The sequence below is a fragment of the Mustela lutreola genome, chromosome 17 (assembly GCF_030435805.1).
Source record: "Mustela lutreola isolate mMusLut2 chromosome 17, mMusLut2.pri, whole genome shotgun sequence".
NCBI classification, from domain to species: Eukaryota; Metazoa; Chordata; class Mammalia; order Carnivora; family Mustelidae; genus Mustela; species Mustela lutreola.
In genome coordinates, this window is record NC_081306.1 from 7,420,337 (window position 1) to 7,442,144 (window position 21,808).

Genomic DNA, 21,808 nt, shown 5'->3' on the forward strand with positions numbered 1-21,808 from the left:
CCCCTTCCAATTTACCCCAACTCCCTTCTTCTCTCTAACAACCCTTGCCCTCCATGATATTTGTTATGCTCCACAAATAAGTGAAACCATATGATAATTGACTCTCTCTGCTGACTTATTTCACTCAGCATAATCTCTTCCAGTCCCGTCCATGTTGCTACAAAAGTTGGGTATTCATCCTTTCTGATGGAGGCATAATACTCCCTAGTGTATATGGACCACATCTTCCTTATCCATTCGTCCATTGAAGGGCATCTTGGCTCTTTCCATAGTTTGGTGACCGTGGCCATTGCTGCTATAAACATTGGGGTACAGATGGCCTTTCTTTTCACTACATCTGAATCTTTGGGGTAAATACCCAGGAGTGCAATTGCAGGGTCATAGGAATTCTATTTTTAATTTCTTGAGGAATCTCCACACTGTTCTCCAAAGAGGCTGCACCAACTTGTATTCCCACCAACAGTGGAAGAGGGTTCCCCTTTCTCCACATCCTCTCCAACACATGTTGTTTCCTGTTTTGTTAATTTTGGCCATTCTAACTGGTGTAAGGTGATATCTCAATGTGGTTTTAATTTGAATCTCCCTGAGGGCTAATGATGATGAACATTTTTTCATGTGTCTGATAGCCATTTGTATGTCTTCATTGGAGAAATGTCTGTACATATCTTCTTCCCCTTTTTTGATATGTTTGCCTGTTTCGGGTGTGTTGAGTTTGAGGAGTTCATTATAGATCCTGGATATTAACCTTTTGTCTGTATTGTCATTTGCAAATATCTTCTCCCATTCCGTGGGTTGCCTCTTTGTTTTGTTGACTGTTTCCTTTGCTGTGCAGAAGCTTTTGATTTTGATGAAGTCCCAAAAATTTATTTTCACTTTTGTTTCCTTTGCCTTTGGAGACATATCTTGAAAGAAGTTGCTGTGGCTGGTATCGAAGAGATTACTGCCTATGTTCTCCTCTAGGATTCTGATGGATTCCTGTCTCACATTGAGGTCTTTTATCCATTTTGAGTTTATCTTTGTGTATAGTGTAAGACAATGAAAATACAGAAAGGGAAATTAGAGAATCAATTCCATTTACTATAGCACCAAGAACCGTAAGATACCTGGGAATAAACCTAACCAAAGAGGTAAAGGATATGTACTTGAGGAACTACAGAACACTCATGAAAGAAATTGAAGACACAAAAAGATGGAAGACCATTCCATGCTCTTGGATCAGAAGAATAAACATTGTTTAAATGTCTATACTGCCTAGAGCAATCTATACTTTTAATGCCATTCCGATCAAAATTCCACCGGTATTTTTCAAAGAGCTGGAGCAAATAATCCAAAAATTTGTATGGAATCAGAAGAGACCCCAGATCACTAAGGAAATGTTGAAAAAAAAAAAAAACTGGGGGCATCACGTTTCCTGATTTCAAGCTTTACTACAAAGCTGTGATCACCAAGACAGCATTGTACTGGCATAAAAACAGACATATAGACCAGTGGAACAGAGTAGAGAGCCCAGATATGGACCCTCAACTCTATAGTCAAATAATCTTCGACAAAACAGGAAAAAATATACAGTGGAAAAAAGACAGTCTCTTCAATAAATGGTGCTGGGAAAACTGGACAGCTATATGTAGAAGAATGGGAAAAGTTTTAAAAATTACAATAAGCCAGAGGAAAAAAAATACTCAAGATCTTACAACCCAGGCAGATACAAATGATTTTTCTACATCCACATATGCACAGGCATGAATGTATATATACACACACATAAAATGCAAAATTTGGATCTGCTATAATACACACTGTAATGCAACTTGCTTCTAAATTATTTACATTCGGGCGCCTGGGTGGCTCAGTGGGTTAAGCCGCTGCCTTCGGCTCAGGTCATGATCTCAGGGTCCTGGGATCGAGTCCCACATCGGGCTCTCTGCTCAGCAGGGGGCCTGCTTCCCTTCCTCTCTCTGTGATCTCTTCCCTTCCTCTCTCCTACTGTGATCTCTCTCTGTCAAATAAATAAATAAAATCTTTAAAAAAAAAAATAAATAAATTATTTACATTCATTCTAGGTGTTGGGAAAATTGGACAGCCACATGCAAAAGAATGAAACTGGACCACTTTCTTACACCATATACAAAAATAAACTCAAAATGGATGAAAGACCTAAATGTGAGACAGGAATCCATCAGAATCCTAGAGGAGAACACAGGCAACAACATCTCTGACCTCAGACGCATTAACTACTTGCTAAACACATCTCCAGAGACAATGGAAACAAAAGCAAAATGAACTACTGGGACTTCACCAGGATAAATAGCTTTGCATAGGTCAGGAAACAGTCAACAAAACTAAAAGGCAACCTATGGAACAGGAGAAGATATTTGCAAATGACTTATCAGATAAAGGTCTAGTATTCAAAACCAACAAAGAACTTAACAAATTTAACATCCCCCTCCCACCCCCGCCAAAAAAATCCATCAAGAAATGGACAGAAGAGGGCGCCCGGGTAGTTTAGTTGGTTGGGAGACTGCCTTCGGCTGGGGTCAGGATCCTGGAGTCCCGGGATAGAGTCCTGCCATCAGGCTCCCTGGTCCATGGGGAGTCTGCTTCTCCCTCTGACCTTTTCCCCTCTCATGCTCTCTCTCACTCTCTCTCTCTCAAATAAATAAATAAAATCTTAGGGGGAAAAAAAAAAGGAAATGGACAGAAGACATGAAAAGACATTTCTGCAAAGAAGACATACAAATGGCCAACAGAAACATGATAAAATGCTCAACATCATTCAGCATCAGGGAAATACAAATCAAAACCACTATAAGATACCACCTCACACCAGTCAGAATGGCTAAAATGAACAATACAGGAAAAAACAGATGCTGATGGGGATGCAGAGAAAGAAGAACCCTATTATCGTGAGCACTGGGTGTTATATGTAAGTGATGAACCACTAAATTCTACTCCTGAAACCTATATTACACTACATGTTAAGTAACTAGAATTTTCTTTTAGAGAGAGAGTGTGTGAACAGTATGGGGGAGGGGCAGAGGAAGAGGTAGAGAGAAAGAATCCCAAAACCTGACACTGGAATCAATCTTAAAACCCCAAGTTCAGAGCAGACACTTAATTGACTGAGCCACCAGGTACCTCAACTAATTAGAATTTAAATAAAAACTAAATAGAATTTAAATAAAAACAGAAAGAAAAAGAAAAAAAGAAAGTTGACTCAATGTTAAAAAAAAAATCACAGACCAGTATCTCATGAACATAAATGCAAAAATTCTGAACAAAATTTGAAATCAAATTTAACAATATGATAATAAAATGATATATTAAAACTAAACAGGGTTTGTTATAATAATGCAAGGGTTCATTTAATGTTTTAACATTCAAAAATTCATAAAATTTACCATTTTATGAAACTAAAAAAGAAAGGCACTTAATCATCTCATTAGATATGGAAAAAAATTGACAAAATCCAATATTCATTACTGATAAAAACTCTCATTAATATAGGAATGGAAGAGATCTTTCTCAAACTTATAAAGGGCATCTATAAAAAACCTACAGCTTGTATCATACTTACTTATGAAAAACTAAATGTTTTTTCTCTGAGTTCAGAAAGGAATATTCTTAACTACTTCCATTCAAGACTTAACTAGAGGTAAGAAAATGTAACATCCAAAAGTCAAATATTTTCTATATACTGGTAAGGAACAATCTGAAATTGAAATTTTAAAAAACTCCATCTTCAATAGCATCTAAAAATGAAGAATACTTTGGGATGAATCTGACAAAAGATGTATAAAATCTACACAGTAAAGCATTACTGAGAAAGATTAAAGAAGACTAAAATAAATGCAGGTATACTATACAGAGTTCAGTTAGAAGACTCAATATTTTAAAGATATAAATTCTCCCCAAATTGACCTATGGTTTTTAATCAGATCAATTCCAGCCAGATAAACCAGCATACTAGAAATTTTTGTAACAACTAATCAGCTGATTCTAAAATTTCTGATTCAATAAAGAGGACTTAGAATGGGCAAAATAACTTTGTCAATGCATCTCTAGTATTGTGCTGATGAAAAGGAAAGACTCAAATCCTGCCAATTGTACAGTGAGCTAGTTCTAATGCATTGGTGAATACATGACAACATCCAGTGAGTTGAAAATACCCACCTTCCCCAATTTAGAAATTCCGTTGTTAGATATACACTCTAGAGAAATCTCACATATTTTCCCAGAAGACAGATACAAAGATATTCACTAAAGTGTGTAATGGCAAAATACTGGAATAAATAATACAATGTAATAAAAAACATGATATTTATGTAATGAAATATGATATATATCAATTGGAGGGAATGAACGAAATTTCTCCTTATATAAACGTCAACATGGAGAGATATAAAATGTCTAATCTTTTAGAGGGAAAAAAGTATTTTTCAGGGCTGTTAAATATACCATTTATATAAAACATCAAGGTCATAAAACATGTTTATACATGTTTATGGATGCAAAAATGTATATACAATAATATTAAAATGTGATTTTTCCACTGTAAAATTACCTTTTCTCCCCATTTTGTACTGTGTTCTTTAGAAGCATGTCATCAGACACAGATCATACTCAATACTCAAGGCGACAAGGGACTGAATACATACTCTTCTGGAAGGACAGTAGCTATAACATTATCTGGAATTCTACAAGGAAGATTTGTCTCTCTTCTCCATTTATTCATTCAGCCCCCTACTTATATCAGTATGGACTCATGTCCATACTACCTTGGCCAGGTGATCAAAGTAGTAGTTCCATCACAGTAATATGTCATGATACTATCATGTACCCCTCCATAGGATAAGAGGAAGAAGGCCTTCATCTTTGCAATATTCTTCCCCAAAAGCCATAACCCCATTCTAACCATGAGAAAAACATAAGACAAACCCAAATTCAAGAATATTACACAAAACATCTGATCAGAATGTCCAAGGTTAAGGAAGGTATAAGAAACTCTCACAAACCAGATGAGACTAAAGAGAAATGACTAAATATAACATATGCTGGATGGGATCCTGGAACAGAAAATGGACTTTAGTGGAAAAACTAGTGAAATGTGAATAAAATGTAGGCTTAATTAATAGCAATTTGCCAATGTTGGTTTCTTAGTCATGACCAATGTACTGTGGTAGTGAAGGATGTTAACAACTGGGAAACTGCATGAGGGGCATACAGGATTTCTGCATTATCTTTGCTACTTTTCTGTAAATATAAAGCCATTCTATTATTAAAAATTTACCTCAAAGAAGTAAGTCATTAAGGATGTCATCAATTGCAGAAATCAAGATGGCATAAGAATCTCAAGGCCACAGCTTTCTGGTTAACTTTTCAATAAAAGACCAGTCCTAAAACACTCAGTGGCAACTCAGGGGTCTTCTCTCACTCTATAGAGAGCTTTTTCTTTCTTTTCTGCTCTCACCTTCACTTAATAAACTTACACTTCATTTCACCCTTTTGTGTCCAGAAATTCATTCTTCAACTCAATGAGACAAGAACCCTGCAATCCTACAACAATATCTTCTGCTCATTTCTTAATTGAATTATCTGGTTTTTTGGGTGTTGAGATTGATAATTTCTTTATAGATTTTTCATACCAACCCTTTATCAGATATGTCATTTGCAAGTATCTTCTCCCATTACATAGGCTGACTTTTAGTTTTCTTGGTTGCTTCCTTTGCTGGACAGAGGTTTTTGTTGTTGTTGTTGTTGTTGTTGCTTTTTAAGATTTTATCTATTTATTTGAGAAAGAGAGAGTGAGACAGAGAGCATGAGAAGGGAGAAGGTCAAAGGGAGAAGCAGATTCCCCATGGAGCCTGGAGCCTGATGCAGGACTCGATCCCAGGACTCTGGGATCATGACCTGAGCTGAAGGCAGTTACTTAACCAACTGAGCCACCCAGGCACCCTGGACCAAAGTTTTTTTATCTTGATGAAGTTCCAATAGTTCATTTTTGCTTTTGTCTTCCTTGCCTCTGGTGATGTGTATAGTAAGAAGTTGCTGCAGTCAAGTCAAAGAGGTTGCTGCCTCTGTTCTCCTACTGAGAGAAGGCACTGCCTCACACTAAGGTCTCTCATCCATTTTGAATTTATTTTTATGTATGTGTAAGAAAGTGGCCCGGTTTCATTCTTCTATATTGCTGTCCCATTTTCCCAACCCCAGATGTTGAAAAGACTGTGATTTCTCCATTGGATATTCTTTCCAGCTCTGTCAAAGATGAATTGGCCACATAGTTGTAGGCCTTTTCTGGGTTTTCGAGTTTTGTTCCATTGATCTGTGTGTCAGTTTTTATGTCAGTATCATATTGTTCTGATGATTACAGCTTTGTAATATAACTTGAAATTCGGAATTTTGGTATCTTCAGCTTTGCTTTTCTTTTTCAAGATTGCTTTAGCTATTCAGAGGCTTTTGTGGTTCCATACAAATTTTAGGATTGTTGAAGACTTATTTATTTGAGAGAGAGAGAGGGAGAGAGAGCACACATGTAAGTTGGTGGAGAGGGGGAGAGGAAAAGAGAATCCTCATGTAGATTCCCTGGTTTGCTGAGCATAGAGCCTGACATGGGTCTCAATCCCAGGACCCCAATATCATGACCTGAGCAGAAATCAAGAGCTGAACACTTAACTGACTGAGCCACTGAAGCACCCCTTAGGATTAATTGTTCTAGCTCTGTGAAAAATGCTGCTGTTATTTTGATAGGGATTACATTAAATGTGTAGATTGCTTTGGGTAATATAGACATTTTAACATTATTTCTTATTCTAATCCAAGAACATGGAATGTTTTTCTCTTTGTATCCTCTTCAATTTCTTTCATACGTGTTCTAGAGCATTCAGAGCACAGTTCTTTTATCTCTTTGGTTAGGTTTATTACTAGGTATCTTAGGGTTTTGGTACCACTGTTTTTTGGTTTTGTTTGCTTTTTTTTTTTTTAACTTTACTTCAATGTTAATATTTTTTTTTTAAATTTTCAGCATAACAGTATTCCTTGTTTTTGCACCACACCCAGTGCTCCATGTAATCAGTGCCCTCTCTAATACCCACCACCTGGTTCCCCCAATCTCTCACCCCCCCTGCCCCTTCAAAACCCTCAGATTGTTTTTCAGAGTCCATAGTCTCTCATGGTTCACCTCCCCTTCCAATTTCCCCCAACTCCCTTCTGCTCTCTAACTCCCCTTGTCCTCCATGCTATTTGTTATGCTCCACAAATAAGTGAAACCATATGATAATTGACTCTCTCTGCTTGATTTATTTCACTCAGCATAATCTCTTCCAGTCCTGTCCATGTTGCTACAAAAGTTGGGAATTCATCCTTTCTTATGTCTGCTATTGTTTTTAAGAAATTTCTATATTCAACATGGGGCTCAAACTCAAAACTCTGAGATCAAGAGTCACATGCTGGGGCGCCTGGGTGGCTTAGTGGGTTAAAGCCTCTGCCTTTGGGTCAGGTCATAATCTCAGGGTCCTGGGACCAAGCCCTGCATTAGGCTCTCTGCTCAGCAGGGAGCCTGCTTCCTCCTCTCTCTCTGCCTACTTGTGATCTCTGTCTGTCAAATAAATAAATAGAATCTTTTTTAAAAAAAAAAAGGAGGGGGGGTACTGTTTCTAAGCCTGAGAGACTGAAGTCTAGAAAAGTCCAGAAAAGACTTTTTGTGAGATCTTTTCACTGCTAACCAGTTGGCCTTCTCTTAGCAGCATCCTGAAATCCCTGGGCACCTTCTCTTTGAGCTTTCAGACAGTGCAAGGTAATCTCAGATCATAAACCATGGACAATTTAAGTAGGTTACAGAGACATGACTAGATTAAAGATTTTAAAGTCATCCTCACTACGACCTCTAATTTATTTATTTATTTTTTTTTCGACCTCTGATTTAGATACTGGACTTGCGCTGTGACCCATAAATTCTCTTTGCTCTAGGCCAGTCCTAATCCCCCGCTCTCGAAAAGCACAGGCACCCAAACACAAACCCAAAAGTTTCATAAATAACTTTCCCACCCAATACTCCACTACCCTGGGTATTTAGTACCTGGGTTTAGTTATTTTCTGCGGTTCCACACCCTCATGATTTGCAGGGAAGATCCTGTCTTTTCAGCTCAATGAATTGCTATTCTCACCCTAGTCCCACGACTCATAGGAGCCTCAGCCCATCAGAGGAGCAAGGGGCATACACTGGTCTGTTGGCCTTCATAGAAGATTACCATACATAACAATCTAATACTATTTCTTCAATGACTCCAGTTACGGGGTTTGATTTCAAAATGAAATCCAATTATAGAGGAAGAGATTTTTCCTCTCTCCTGTCCCTCCCAGCATCATTACTCACCTAAGGAAAACTTCTTCCATGGTAGTAATTGAGACACCAAAGCTACTAATGCCCAGCTCTTTCTGCCTGTTTTCCAGATAAGTAAGCAGGTCTTTAAACCTAGAGTAAGGAAAAGAAGAGTGAAAGTTACCACCAAAACAGATTATTTTCAAATTAATATTTCTTGTTCCTAATTAATTTCCTTCAGCAGTGGAGGAAGGAAGGAAGGAAGGAAAAAAGAAAGGGAGAGAGAAAAGTAAAGAAGAGAAAAGAGAGAAGAGAAGAAAGAAAAGAAAAAAGGAAAGAAGGAAAATAAAAGAAATTGTCAAAAAACTAAAACGAAGGGACAGAAAAAGATTCCAATTCAACAACAGTCATATCTGTGCACTTTTCCCTGCATGCTCCAGCCATACTGGCCTTTGTCTAGGCTCTCAAATGTGACTTGTCCTCTTTAATTTCTGGGTTTTTTTTTTCCAAAAATTGTTTCTAACCCACCTCCTCTCCTACCTAAATTTTATTCATCATTTGAATATTGGTTTACATGTTGCTCACTTTTCCTCATGATTCTAATATAAGAGCATCTTGCCCTTCCCTAAATAATTTTTATAATTTTGACTCATCAATGATTATTTCACCCATCCATCAAATATTTATGTAGTGCCAAATATGTGCTAGAAAATGTTCTGGGTCCAAGAGACACAGAAGTGAACAAAACTAAGTCCCCGATATAACATTTTAGTATAAGTCAATACAATAAACAAATAGATGAATAATATGATGTCAGGCATATCAACTTTCTATTACTATTCAGTCCTGTATCCCTTGCACAATATAGAACTATATAAGTTTTAAAAATTTGGAAATTTTCTTCTTCATTATCTCAGTTAAGATTAAAAAGGACACTGTGAGTCTACATCGAGCAATCATGAAAAGAAAAAAATTACATATAAACATCCTATTTGGATTTGCCTATTCTGAATATGTCATATAAATGGAATTATACAGTATGTGCCCTTTATGTCTTCTTTCACTTGTCTTAATGACTTCAAAGTTCATCCAAGTTGTAGCATGTAGAACATTTCATTCCTTTAATATTTTTTATTCCATTATATGGATATACCATATTTTATTTTACCATACATGAATCAATGGACACTTGGGTAACTTCTACTTTTTGACTATTATTAATAATGCTACTAAAAACTTTTTTGTGGACATAAAATTTCCAAAACTCCTGGGTATATACCAAGATGTGGAATTACTGGATCAAATGGTAACTCAATCTTTTTGAGGAATTCATAAATACTTTTCCAAAGTGGCTACACTATTCTACAAGCTTACCAGCAATGTATAAGGGTTCTGACTTCTCCATATCCAAACTCAAACTTGTATTTTCTTTAAGAAAATATTATCCCATCTACTGGATGTGCAGCAGTATCTCACTGTGGTTATTATTTTCTGCTTTTATAATACTAATGATATTGAGCAGCAACTCATGTGTCTTGATCATTTATACATATTTTTTGAAAAACATCTATTCAGATTCTTTGCCCATTTCTAAATTAAATGAATTGCCTTTTTAAAAAAATTTATTTATTTTTTTCAGCGTAACAGCATTCATTGTTTTTTGCACCAGACCCAGTGCTCCATGCAATCCGTGCCCTCTCCAATACCCACCACCTGGTTCCCCCAACCTCCCTCCCTCCGCCCCTTCAAAACCCTCAGATTGTTTTTCAGAGTCCATAGTCTCTCATGGTTCACCTCCCCCTCCAATTCCCCCTAACTCCCTTCTCCTAACTCCCCATGACCACCATGCTATTTGTTATGCTCCACAAATAAGTGAAACCATATGATAATTGACTCTCTCTGCTTGACTTATTTCACTCAGCACAATCTCCTCCAATCCCGTCCACGTTGCTACAAAAGTTGGGTGTTCATCCTTTCTGAAGTGTTGGAGGGGATGTGGAGAAAGGGGAACCCTCTTACACTGTTGGTGGGAATGACTGGTCTTTTAAGAGTAAGGTGAAAAGATATTTTATATATTCTGTGTACTAGTCATTTATCAGATATATGTAATTTACAATTTTCCCCCATTATTTGGGCTGTCTTTTTCTTGATAGTGTACTTGAGGTGAAACGTTTTAATTTTTCATGAAGTCAATTTATCTGTTCCTATTTCTTGGTTGCTTATACTTTTCATAATATCTAAGAAAAATTGCCTAATCCAAGGTCACTAAGATTTATGCCTGTATATTTTTCCTAAAAGCTCCACTCTTATTTAGGCCTTTGCTCCATTTGACCTTTTTAAAAAGATTTTATTTATTTATTTGACAGATAGAGATCACAAGTAGGGAGAGGCAGGCAGAGAGAGAGGGGGAAGCTGGCTCCCTGCCGAGCAGAGAGTCCGATGTGGGACTCGATCCCAGGACCCTGAGATCATGACCTGAGCAGAAGGCAGAGGCTTTAACCCACTGAGCCACCCAGGTGCCCCAACCTAATTTTTTTTTATGGTGTGAGAGTAAGGATCCAGCTTTATTCTTTTGCATGTGAATACCCAATGTTCTGACATCGTTTGCTAAAAAGACTATTATTTCCTCAACTGAACTATTTCTGGGTGATTGAGAAAATCAATTTTATGTAATACAGTTATCTTGAATTCTGATTTACTTCATTTCTGTGCATGTCTATCCTTATTCTAGTACCACATAGTTTGATTTCTATAGTTTCATTGTAAGTTTTGAAATCAAGAAATATGAATCCTCAAACTTTCCTCTTTTTCAAGATTGTTTGGTTATTTAGCAACCCTTCCATTTCATATTACTTTTAGGATCAGCCTGTTAATTTCTGCAAAAAAAAAAAAAATGGCAGTTGGAATTTTTTACTTTTTAAAGACTTTTTATTTTGGAGTAATTTTACGGAAGAGTTGGTGAAGATATTAAGGAAAATTCCTGTATACCCTTCATCCAGATTTCTCTAACATTAACATATTTCACCTACTAAAATAAGAAATTAACAGTGGTTCAATAAGCCAAGCAGAGAAAGTCAATTATCATATGGTTTCACTTACTTATGGATTATAAGGAACAACATGGAGGACATTAGGAGAAGGAAAGGAAAGGTGAATTGGGGGAAATAGGAGGGAGAAATGAAACATGAATGAGAGTCTGTGGACTCTGAGAAACAAACTGAGGGTTTTGGGAGGGGGATGGATGAGCCTGGTGGTGGGTATTAAGGAGGGCACATATTGCATGGAGCACTGGGTGTGGTGCATAAACAGTGAATCTCGGAACACTGAAAAAAATAAAATTAAATTAAGATGTTAAAAAAATGTCAAGGTCATGAAACAAAAGAAAGAACAACTGTCAAAGAATGTAGGAGAATAAGGAGACATGATAACTAAATACAGTTAGAATCCTAGGTTGTATCTTGAAACAGTTGGAATTTTTTATAGGCATCATGTTGATTGTGTAGGGAGTACTGCCATCTTAATATCAATCCATGAATACAGGATGTCATTCCATTTCCTTGGGTCTTCTTTAACTTCTTTCAATGATCTTTTATAGTTTTCAAAAAGTTGTATGCCATACAGTTCTTTTGTTAAATTTTTGCTATTTTATTATTTCTATAGTCTTGTATATGGAATTACTTTCTTAATTTCATTTTTGGACTGCTCACTGCTAGTATATAGAGAATATAAGTAATAATATAGATAGTTTCACTCCTCTTTCTGATTTGGATTCCTTTTACTTATCTTTCATCTCTAGTTGCCTGCTGGTACAAGGTTTTATACAAATGGTAAAAGATGACTTAGTTTGTTCCTTATCCTACAGGGAAAGCTTTTATCCTTTCACCACTAATTATGATGCTAGTTGTGGGTTTTTCACAGATGCCTGTTAACAAGCTGAGAAACTTGCTTTCTATTCCTAATTTGTTGAGGGTTGTTTTTTTTTGTTGTTGTTGTTTGTTTTTTTTGTCATGAATGGCTCTGGATTGTGTCAAAGATACTTCATTTTTTGAGATCATCATGTTTGTTCTTTATTCTATTAATGTGGTATTCTACATTGATAATTTTTGCATGCGGACCAACCTTGTACTCCTGAGACAAATCTGACTAGGTCGAGGTATATAATCCTTTTTAAATGCTTGTGGCTTGGTTTTGCTAGTATTTTGTGTTAGGGTTGAATTGTTTTTGTTTTTGTTTTGGCTTTTTTGCCTCAATATTCTAAAAGTGATTTTCTTTGGTTTTCTTTTTCTAGTTTTATTATATGGTTATACTGGCCGCATAAAATGGAACTAGTTCCTTCTTCTATTATGGAACAGTTTGCAAAAGACTGTATTCATCTTTACTTAAACATTTGGTAGAACTCACCACTGAAGCCACCTGACCCTTGTCGTTTCACTATGAAAGATTCTGATTCCTAATTCAATCTCAACTTGCTAGAGGTCTAATCAGATTTTTTTTTCTTGAGTCTTTTTTTAATACTTTATTTTTAAAATAGTTTTAGGTTTACAATAAAATTGAAAGAAAGGTACAGAGATTTCCTATATACCCCTGCTCCAACAAACATAGCCACCCCCACTACCACTATCACTCACCAGAATATTACGGGTTTTTTTTTTTTTTTCACCAAAAATGAGCTTTCATTGACATATCATACTCACCTAACATCCACAGTTTACTCAAAGTGCTATATATTCAAAAGTCTGGACATTACAGAGTATTATTACAGAGTATTTTCACTGCCCTAAATATCTGTGCCTACTTATCTCACCCCACCTACACCCTTGGCAACCACTCATCTTTTCATTGTCTCCATAGTTTTACCTTTTCCAGAATGTTGAGAGTTGAAATCATCCGGTATGTAGCCTTTTCAGATTGGCTTCTTTCACTTAATAATATGCATTTAAGGTCCCCATATCTCCTCACAGTTTGATACCTCATTTCTGCGAAACGCTGGATAATATTTCATTGTCAGGATGAATGTTCATCCATTCACTTACTGAGGACATCTTGCTTGCTTCCCAAGTCTTGGCAATTATGAATAAAGTTGTTATAAGTATCTATGTGTAGGGTTTTGTGTGTATGTAAGTTTTTAACTACTTTGGATATATACCAAGGCATGTTATTGCTGAATCAAATGGCAAAAGTATGTTTAGTTTTGTAGGAAACCACCAAATTGTCTTCCAAAGTGGTTGTGCAATTTTACATTCTGAGAAGTCCTTGTCAAATCCACAGCCTTGTCAGTATTTGGTGTTGTCAGTGCTCCAGATTTAGGTCATCCTAATCAGTGTGTAGTGGTATCTAATTATTGTTTTAATTTGTATTTACCTGATACGAGGTAAGCATCTTTTCATATGTTTATCTGCCACTCATATGTCTTCTTTGGTGAGGTGTCTGTTAAAGTCTTTGGCTCATTTTTAGGAGTGCATGAGTGGCTCAGTCAGTTAAGCATCAGACTTTTGGTTTTGGCTCAAGTTGTTATCTCATGGGTCAATAGACTGAGCCCCATGTTGGGCTCTGCACTCAGTGCATAGTCTGCTTGGGATTCTCTGTTTACCTCTCCCTCTGCCTTTCGCCCTCGCATACTCTTTTTCTCTCTCTCTAAAACAAATAAATAAGTCTTTTAAAAAGTTTTTGGCCCATTTTTAAATTGAGTTGTATGTCTTCTTATTTTTGTGTTCTAAGAGTTCTTTGAATATTTTGGATAACAGTCCTTTATCACATGTGTCTTCTACAAATATTTCTCCCAATCTGTGGCTTGATTTCTAATTCTCTGGATATTGCCCATCACAGAGCAATTTTTCATTTTAATAAAGCCCAGCTTTTCAATGATTTCTTTCAGAGATCCTGCTGCTGGTGTTGTATCTAAAAACTCATTACCATACCAAAGGGCATCTAGGTTTTCTCCTAGATCTCCAGCAGTTTTTATTTTATTTATTTGAGAGAGAAAGAGAGAGCGAGTGAACATGAGAGGGGAGAAGGTCAGAGGGAGAGGCAGATTCCCTGTAGAGCTGAGAGCCCAATGTAGGACTTGATCCTTGGACTCCGGGATCATGACCTGAGCCGAAGGCAGTGGTTTAACCAACTGAGACACTCAGGTGCCCCATCTTCTAGCAGTTTTATAGGTTTTCATTTTACATTTAGACCTATGATCCATTTTGAGTTACTTTTGTGAAGGGTGTAAGATACGTGTCTTATTCACTTTTTTGCGTATGGATGTCCAGTGGTTCTAGTACCATTTGTTGAAGATACTATCTTTTTTCCACTATATTGCCTTTGCTTTTTTGACAAAGATCAGTTGCCTATACTGATGTTGGTCTATTTCTGGACATGTTGCTTCTGTTCCATTGATCTATTTTTCTATTCTCTCACTAATATCATACTGTCATGATTATGGCAGATTTATAACAAGTCTTGAAACTGGTGTCAGTCCTCCAACTGTTCTCCTTCAATACTGTGTTGCCTGCCTTTTACCTCTCCATAAACTTTAGAATCAATTTGTTGATATCCATCAAATAATTTATTGAGATTTTGATTAAGATTGCATTGAATCAAGGAGTGAATGTGTGGCTCAGTCAGTTGAGGGTCTGACTCTTGATCTCAGCTCAGAATTTGATCTTAGGTTTGTGAGTCTGAGCTCCATGCTGGGCATGGAGCATACTTAAAAAGAAAAAAAAAAAAAAAAGGACTGCACTGAATTATAGAGCGAACTGGGAAAAACAGATATCTGACAATATTGACAATAATCTGACATTTCTACATAAACATAAAATATCTTGTTTTTTAGTTTTTTTATTTCATTCATCCAAGTTTGATAGTTTTCCTCATTTAGAGCTTGCATATATTTGGTAGACTTATACCTAAGCATTTCATTTTTGGAGGTGCTAAATTTAGAAGTGTGTTTATAATTTCAAATTACACTTATTCATTGCTAATATATAGGAAAGTGACTTACTTTTGCATATTAACTTTGTATACTGAATCTTTGCTTTAATCACTTATTAATTCCAGAAGTTTGGGGGGTTTTTTTTGGTCAATTCTTTCGGACATTTTGTATAAGATGATCATATCATCTGTAAACAAAGGCAGTTTTATTTCTTCTTTCCCAATCTACATACATTTCCTTGTCTTTTCTTATCACATTAGCTAGGACTTTCAGCATGATGTTGAGAGAGGTGGTGAGAGAGGACTTCCTTGCTTTGTTCCTGCTATTAATGGGAAAGCTTCAAGTTTCTCACCGTTGAGCATGATGTTAGCTACAGGCTTTTTGTAGATATTCCTTATCCAGTTGAAGAAGTTCCCCTCTACTTTTCTTTTGAGAATGCCAACAAGCTTGCTTTAAAGGAATATGAAGCTAGTAATTACATCTTGCAAGAAGATGAAGTTGGCCTGGTCCTGGAAGTTTATGATAAGTTTCCTCTTCCCTTAGTTTCTGTTTTTTGTTGTTTGCCTTGCTTTGGCAATGGCACAGTCCCAATTTCCATATGAAACTTCTGATGTAGAGCTGTGCACCATCATTCACACTATAAGACCCTAATATGTAGACAGAACCAAAAGGTCTAACAGCACTGTACAGTGTATATGTATGTATATACATAGCCACTCTATCTGCAAGACATTGTAATGGAAAGTTATGGCCAAAATTAGATCTAAAGTTGGAAGCTGCTTCTCTTGCAATGTCTGCTAAGGAATAAGCATCTGCCAACAAATCTGCCAGTGTCATTCCAAAAGCCGACCAACATTAAAAAGTCATTCATTGGAACCCTTTTTGTATAGCTGAGAAAGAACTAGCTTTTCTACCCCAAAGATGACACCATCTTTACATCTGATTCCAATAGCTATACTACTATTCACAGCCTTAATAGCATATACAACTTGAAAAACTCTTCCATCAGGACAGAATGTAGAGGCTGACAATTTATACCCTGCCCCAACTGAGCTCACTGTGCTGAAACTTCTGGGGCTTCAAAGCCCACTGAAGCCAAAGACTAGTAATAGGCTCTCTCACTGGGTGCCCTAGAAAGTAAACTGACTATTACTTGTCAAGTGGCAACGAGAAATAATCTGCCTGCCAAGCCCAAGAAAACCTGGAAAAGCAATAGTTATTTCTGGTACCCCAAAATCACTTATCTGAGATTTTTCTGGATCCGTACCTGTGTGTGTACTTTTTGGGTAAGATAAATGATAATTCAGCTGCAACATCACTCTCCAATCTGGCCTCAGGTATATGTTGATCAATCACTTCAATAATTTCTTCAACATTACAGTGAGGTTCCTTCACCACAATTATGTGGTATCCCACACCTGAAAACAACCATTTAAAAATCAAAATTTTGGGGCGCCTGGGTGACTCAGTGGTTTGGGCTGCTGCATTCGGCTCGGGTCATGATCTCAGGGTCCTGGGATCGAGCCCCGCATCGGGCTCTCTGCTCGGCAGGAAGCCTGCTTCCTTCTCTCTCTCTCTCTCTCTCTGCCTGCCTCTCTGCCTACTTGTGATCTCTGTCTGTCAAATAAATAAAATCTTTAAAATAAATAAATAAATAAAAATCAAAAATTTAAAAAGGTAACCTTCCAAATTAAACACACCTCCATAAAAAACAGGCTCTTGCCTGTTAAAAATATCATTTTTTAAAGAGGAATCATGTTTGTGCTAAAGAGCAAATGGATTTCAAATTACCTTCAATCCATTCCTCTTAGTGAGTCCCTGACTCTTTAACCTTTGGGTATATAGGTTTTTTTACTCTGACCACAATTTAAACTTGTTAAAGTTTTATTGTTATATATCTTTTATATTTGGATTTTCTTCCTTCCATCATTCTTTAAATACTTAATGCTTACTCACCACTTTTCAGACATGTCAAAGTTTCAGACACATGTCATTCATGTTAATGAACGAAAACTATAAAATTTTACCTTACTGTACTAGGAAGTCTTCACTTTGTCATATGAAAACAGGCTATATGGGGTTCTAATACCAAGTATGCCTGATACCTTTGGGATTTTATACACATGCTCATGTTCATGTGCACACATGTGTGTATATACACACATTCATTTTTCTGGTCTTGTTGCTCTTATTATTTTATAATTCATCACATTAAGGTGGCTTACTGTTAAATCCTAGAATGGAGCTTTGAAATCCACTATTTCTAACAACTTCTTATATATACATGTGTACATCTAATGAAAACCACTCTTGTTTTTTTTTTTCAATGTCCTTCCATTTTCTATCCCTAACCATCACACTTAATTTCTTATTGATCCTCCCAAAAAACCTTACGATCCAGGCTGACTTACTCATTGTTCTAGGGGTAATATAGTCACTTGCTTTCATTTACTTATCCAACTTCCTTAAAAATCACGTTCTTTTCTCCATTGCCTTTAAAGAGCCTCCAACTAAAGACATTCTATGGATAATCAATATACTTGAGTAATACTTTTGTGTCTATAACTAACCTACTATGGGAATATCAATCTCTATATCCTCGTCTGTTAGTACAAAAGCATTCAACAATATGAGTCCCTCTCCTTCTGACATTCACCAAACTGACTATTTAAACCCAACATCCTCTTGCATGGGAAGCAGTAGCAGATGAGAGTACAAAGCATGGGTTTTGGTGCCAGAGGGACCTATAGGTCCACTTACTCACATGGTTTGAATACATTACCTAGTAAAAGCTCCAGTGTTCTGCTTCATAAAAATGGTGATTTCATAAAGATTAGATGAGATAATGTGTGTAAATATGAATATAATAACTTACCTATAATATATGTGATTGGATGAATGAATTCAAATGCTGAATTCATGATTAAAGGAACACCATGTTTAACTACTCTCATGTTTCCTCCCAATTTTGAAGCACTCACTGCTTTGAGCCATGTAATTTCAGAACAAGTTATGTAGGTTTTTATATTGTTCATTTTCATTTTACTAGTTTCACTGACTAACCAGACTGTATTTATCAAAGTCAAGATAATTTTATTCCATTGTTCATTTTCTGTTCAGTAAATTCTTATTGATCAACTGCCACATCTCAGGAATATTATTCATGAAAATAAACTTGAAAGTATTTAACTCATTATACTGGGAGTTTGATATTGATTTGATTGGAAAGGGTAAGAAATATCTAGTCACTGATTTTTTCCTCTCCAAGCCATGAATATATGTACCAAATCCTTCAGAAAAATTACCTTACTCCTGCAACAAATTAACATTTCAGTAGAAGCTATATGAAAGAAATAAACATGACCTTTGTGGGGTCAAAAAAGAATATTTTCCAAGTTAGAATATACTTGTTAAGTAATAATGGGAAGTAATCAACTAGATAGGAACTGTCTAAATTACAAAGAGTTGATTTAAATAGTTTAGATCTAACATAAGACACAGGAAGCTTTTGAAGACCTGTGTAGAGCGACAAAAAATTGTAATAATCATGTTAGAATAATATAATTAAGCCATTAGTAACCAAACAATGATCAGAGAGAGAGACCGTATATTCTTTTCAGGAAAATTGAAGAGCCACAACACTGAAGGGATCCCTTGACCATGATGGCTATACGGTCACCCAGGACATCAGCTTCATCCATGTGATGGGTGGTGAGTAAGATGGTACGATCATATCTATACTGCTCAAGGACACTCCAGGTGAATCTTCTCGAAACTGGGTCCATGCCAGATGTTGGCTCATCAAGTATCACCACCTGAAGACCAAAAGAACAATTCATGATCCATGCTGTGTCTCTTATGGGATAACTTACTGTTTGTGGGGTGCCTATGTAAGTTAAGATACAAAAGCTATACTACATTATATTAAGAACTCTGCAAAATTAATAATAATCTCAAAACCCATAATCACATTACACCACCAGGTCAATAATGGGAACCCCCTCTGCTTATCTTTCAGAAGTTCCTTTTAGAAAGTTAGATTCATATCAGCTCTTAGGTTTGTGTCAGGTGAGTTTCATTTATCAGCTGGAGCAGGGACTCATGTTAACCATTCTTTACCTTGGAGCCTCCTATAAGTGCTATAATGATAGAGAGTTTGCGCTTCATTCCTCCACTCAGTGACTGTGCAAGTGCATCACGCTTTTCCAGCAGATCAAAAGAAGTCAGCACGTTATTAACTTCTGTGGCACGTATCTCTGGAGGTACTCCTTTTATCTAGAAAGAGAGGACCAGAGTTTACAAGGTGCTTCCAACTTTATGCTTAAAAAAATTCTTATATCATAACTTCTCTTACACAGTTATCTATATATAAGACAATTCTTTATCCTTTTGTTTTTTCCTTTATGGTAAAAGAACAATGCCAAAAACGCTTCCACTAAATTAGGGTAAGGATGTTGATCCTTGGTCACACTGCCTGAAGCATATGAAGAGTGGAGGAAAAGAACATCACTCTGACTCACCACACAGTAGAAATAGAGATGTTCTGATACTGTCAATTCTGAAAACAATATGTCATCCTGGGGGCAAAAGCCCAAGTAATTCCTGATGTGAACCATGTCTTTTGAGATATCATATCCACTAATATACACCTTTCCACTTGTAGGAAGAGTTAAACCTGGAATTAAGCAGAAGACATCACAGAAGCTTAGCTTCTGTGAGAGAACCTGACAACTGTCCATTAGCACCTAAACTTCAGTCTACTCTAGGATTACTAAAAAAAAGTTATCAGAGTCTTCTACAGAAGAAACAGTCTGGTAAATACAAATTTGTTAAATAAAATTTTTTTAAATAAATTTTTTAAAAATTTATTTATTCTCAGAAAAATAATATTCATTATTTTTTCACCACACCCAGTGCTCTATGCAATCCGTGCCCTCCATAATACCCACCACCCGGTACCCCAACCTCCCACCATCCCGCCACTTCAAACCCCTTAGATTGTTTTTCAGAGTCCATAGTCTCTCATGATTCACCTCCCCTTCCAATTTACCCCAACTCCCTTCTTCTCTCTAACAACCCTTGCCCTCCATGATATTTGTTATGCTCCACAAATAAGTGAAACCATATGATAATTGACTCTCTCTGCTGACTTATTTCACTCAGCATAATCTCTTCCAGTCCCGTCCATGTTGCTACAAAAGTTGGGTATTCATCCTTTCTGATGGAGGCATAATACTCCCTAGTGTATATGGACCACATCTTCCTTATCCATTCGTCCATTGAAGGGCATCTTGGCTCTTTCCATAGTTTGGCGACCGTGGCCATTGCTGCTATAAACATTGGGGTACAGATGGCCCTTCTTTTCACGACAGCTGTATCTTTGGGGTAAATACCCAGGAGTGCAATTGCAGGGTCATAGGAAAGTTCTATTTTTAATTTCTTGAGGAATCTCCACACTGTTCTCCAAAGAGGCTGCACCAACTTGTATTCCCACCAACAGTGGAAGAGGGTTCCCCTTTCTCCACATCCTCTCCAACACATGTTGTTTCCTGTTTTGTTAATTTTTGGCCATTCTAACTGGTGTAAGGTGATATCTCAATGTGGTTTTAATTTGAATCTCCCTGAGGGCTAGTGATGATGAACATTTTTTCATGTGTCTGATAGCCATTTGTATGTCTTGACTAGAGAAATGTCTGTTCATATCTTCTTCCCCTTTTTTGATATGTTTTCCTGTTTCATGTGTGTTGAGTTTGAAGAGTTCATTATAGATTCTGGATATTAACCTTTTGTCTGTATTGTCATTTGCAAATATCTTCTCCCATTCCGTGGGTTGCCACTTTGTTTTGTTGACTGTTTCCTTTGCTGTGCAGAAGCTTTTGATTTTGATGAAGTCCCAAAAGTTTATTTTCACTTTTGTTTCCTTTGCCTTTGGAGACATATCTTGAAAGAAGTTGCTGTGGCTGATATCGAAGAGATTACTGCCTATGTTCTCCTCTAGGATTCTGATGGATTCCTGTCTCACATTGAGGTCTTTTATCCATTTTGAGTTTATCTTTGTGTACGGTGTAAGAGAATGGTCGAGTTTCATTCTTCTACTTATAGCTGTGCAGTTTTCCCAGCACCATTTATTGAAGAGACTGTCTTTTTTCCACTGTATATTTTTTCCTGTTTTGTCGAAGATTAATTGACCAGAGTTGAGGGTCCATATATGGGCTCTCTACTCTGTTCCACTGGTCTATATGTCTGTTTTTATGCCAGTACCATGCTGTCTTGGTGATTTATTTTAAATGAAAAATTCAGAACGTAGGCCCCCTACCCTCTAGAAGTTAAAATTTTGTTGGAAGATAAAACATAATCATGTTAATAGTCTAAAAATATTTGTATAACATTTATGTATAGATGGCAACTGGGCCACTTTTCTGGTGAAACAGTTGGATAATATACTAAATATAGTTACAAAACTCCTTCTTAAGTTCTACAACTCAATAATTCCATTCTAAGGGGCACTTAAAGTGGTTGAGCACTGGACTCTTGGTTTTGGCTCAGATCTGATCTCAGGGTCATGGGATCGAGCC

The 21,808-nt window shown here is 36.7% G+C and overlaps 1 protein-coding gene and 1 pseudogene across 1 annotated transcript in view; both read right to left on the bottom strand.

The window, feature by feature from the left end:
* Positions 1–21,808, bottom strand: part of LOC131819920 (phospholipid-transporting ATPase ABCA3-like) — a 148,788-nt gene that overhangs the window by 47,043 nt on the left and 79,937 nt on the right. Inside the window, exons 13-17 of the mRNA XM_059155338.1 lie at positions 19,754–19,908; positions 19,353–19,508; positions 18,838–19,048; positions 16,501–16,651; positions 8,369–8,467 (exon numbers count right to left, since the gene is read on the bottom strand). Coding sequence (XP_059011321.1) covers positions 8,369–8,467; positions 16,501–16,651; positions 18,838–19,048; positions 19,353–19,508; positions 19,754–19,908 — 772 coding nt within the window. The remainder of the gene's footprint in view (positions 1–8,368; positions 8,468–16,500; positions 16,652–18,837; positions 19,049–19,352; positions 19,509–19,753; positions 19,909–21,808) is intronic.
* On the bottom strand, positions 14,613–16,300 carry LOC131820008 (proteasome subunit alpha type-3-like; annotated as a pseudogene).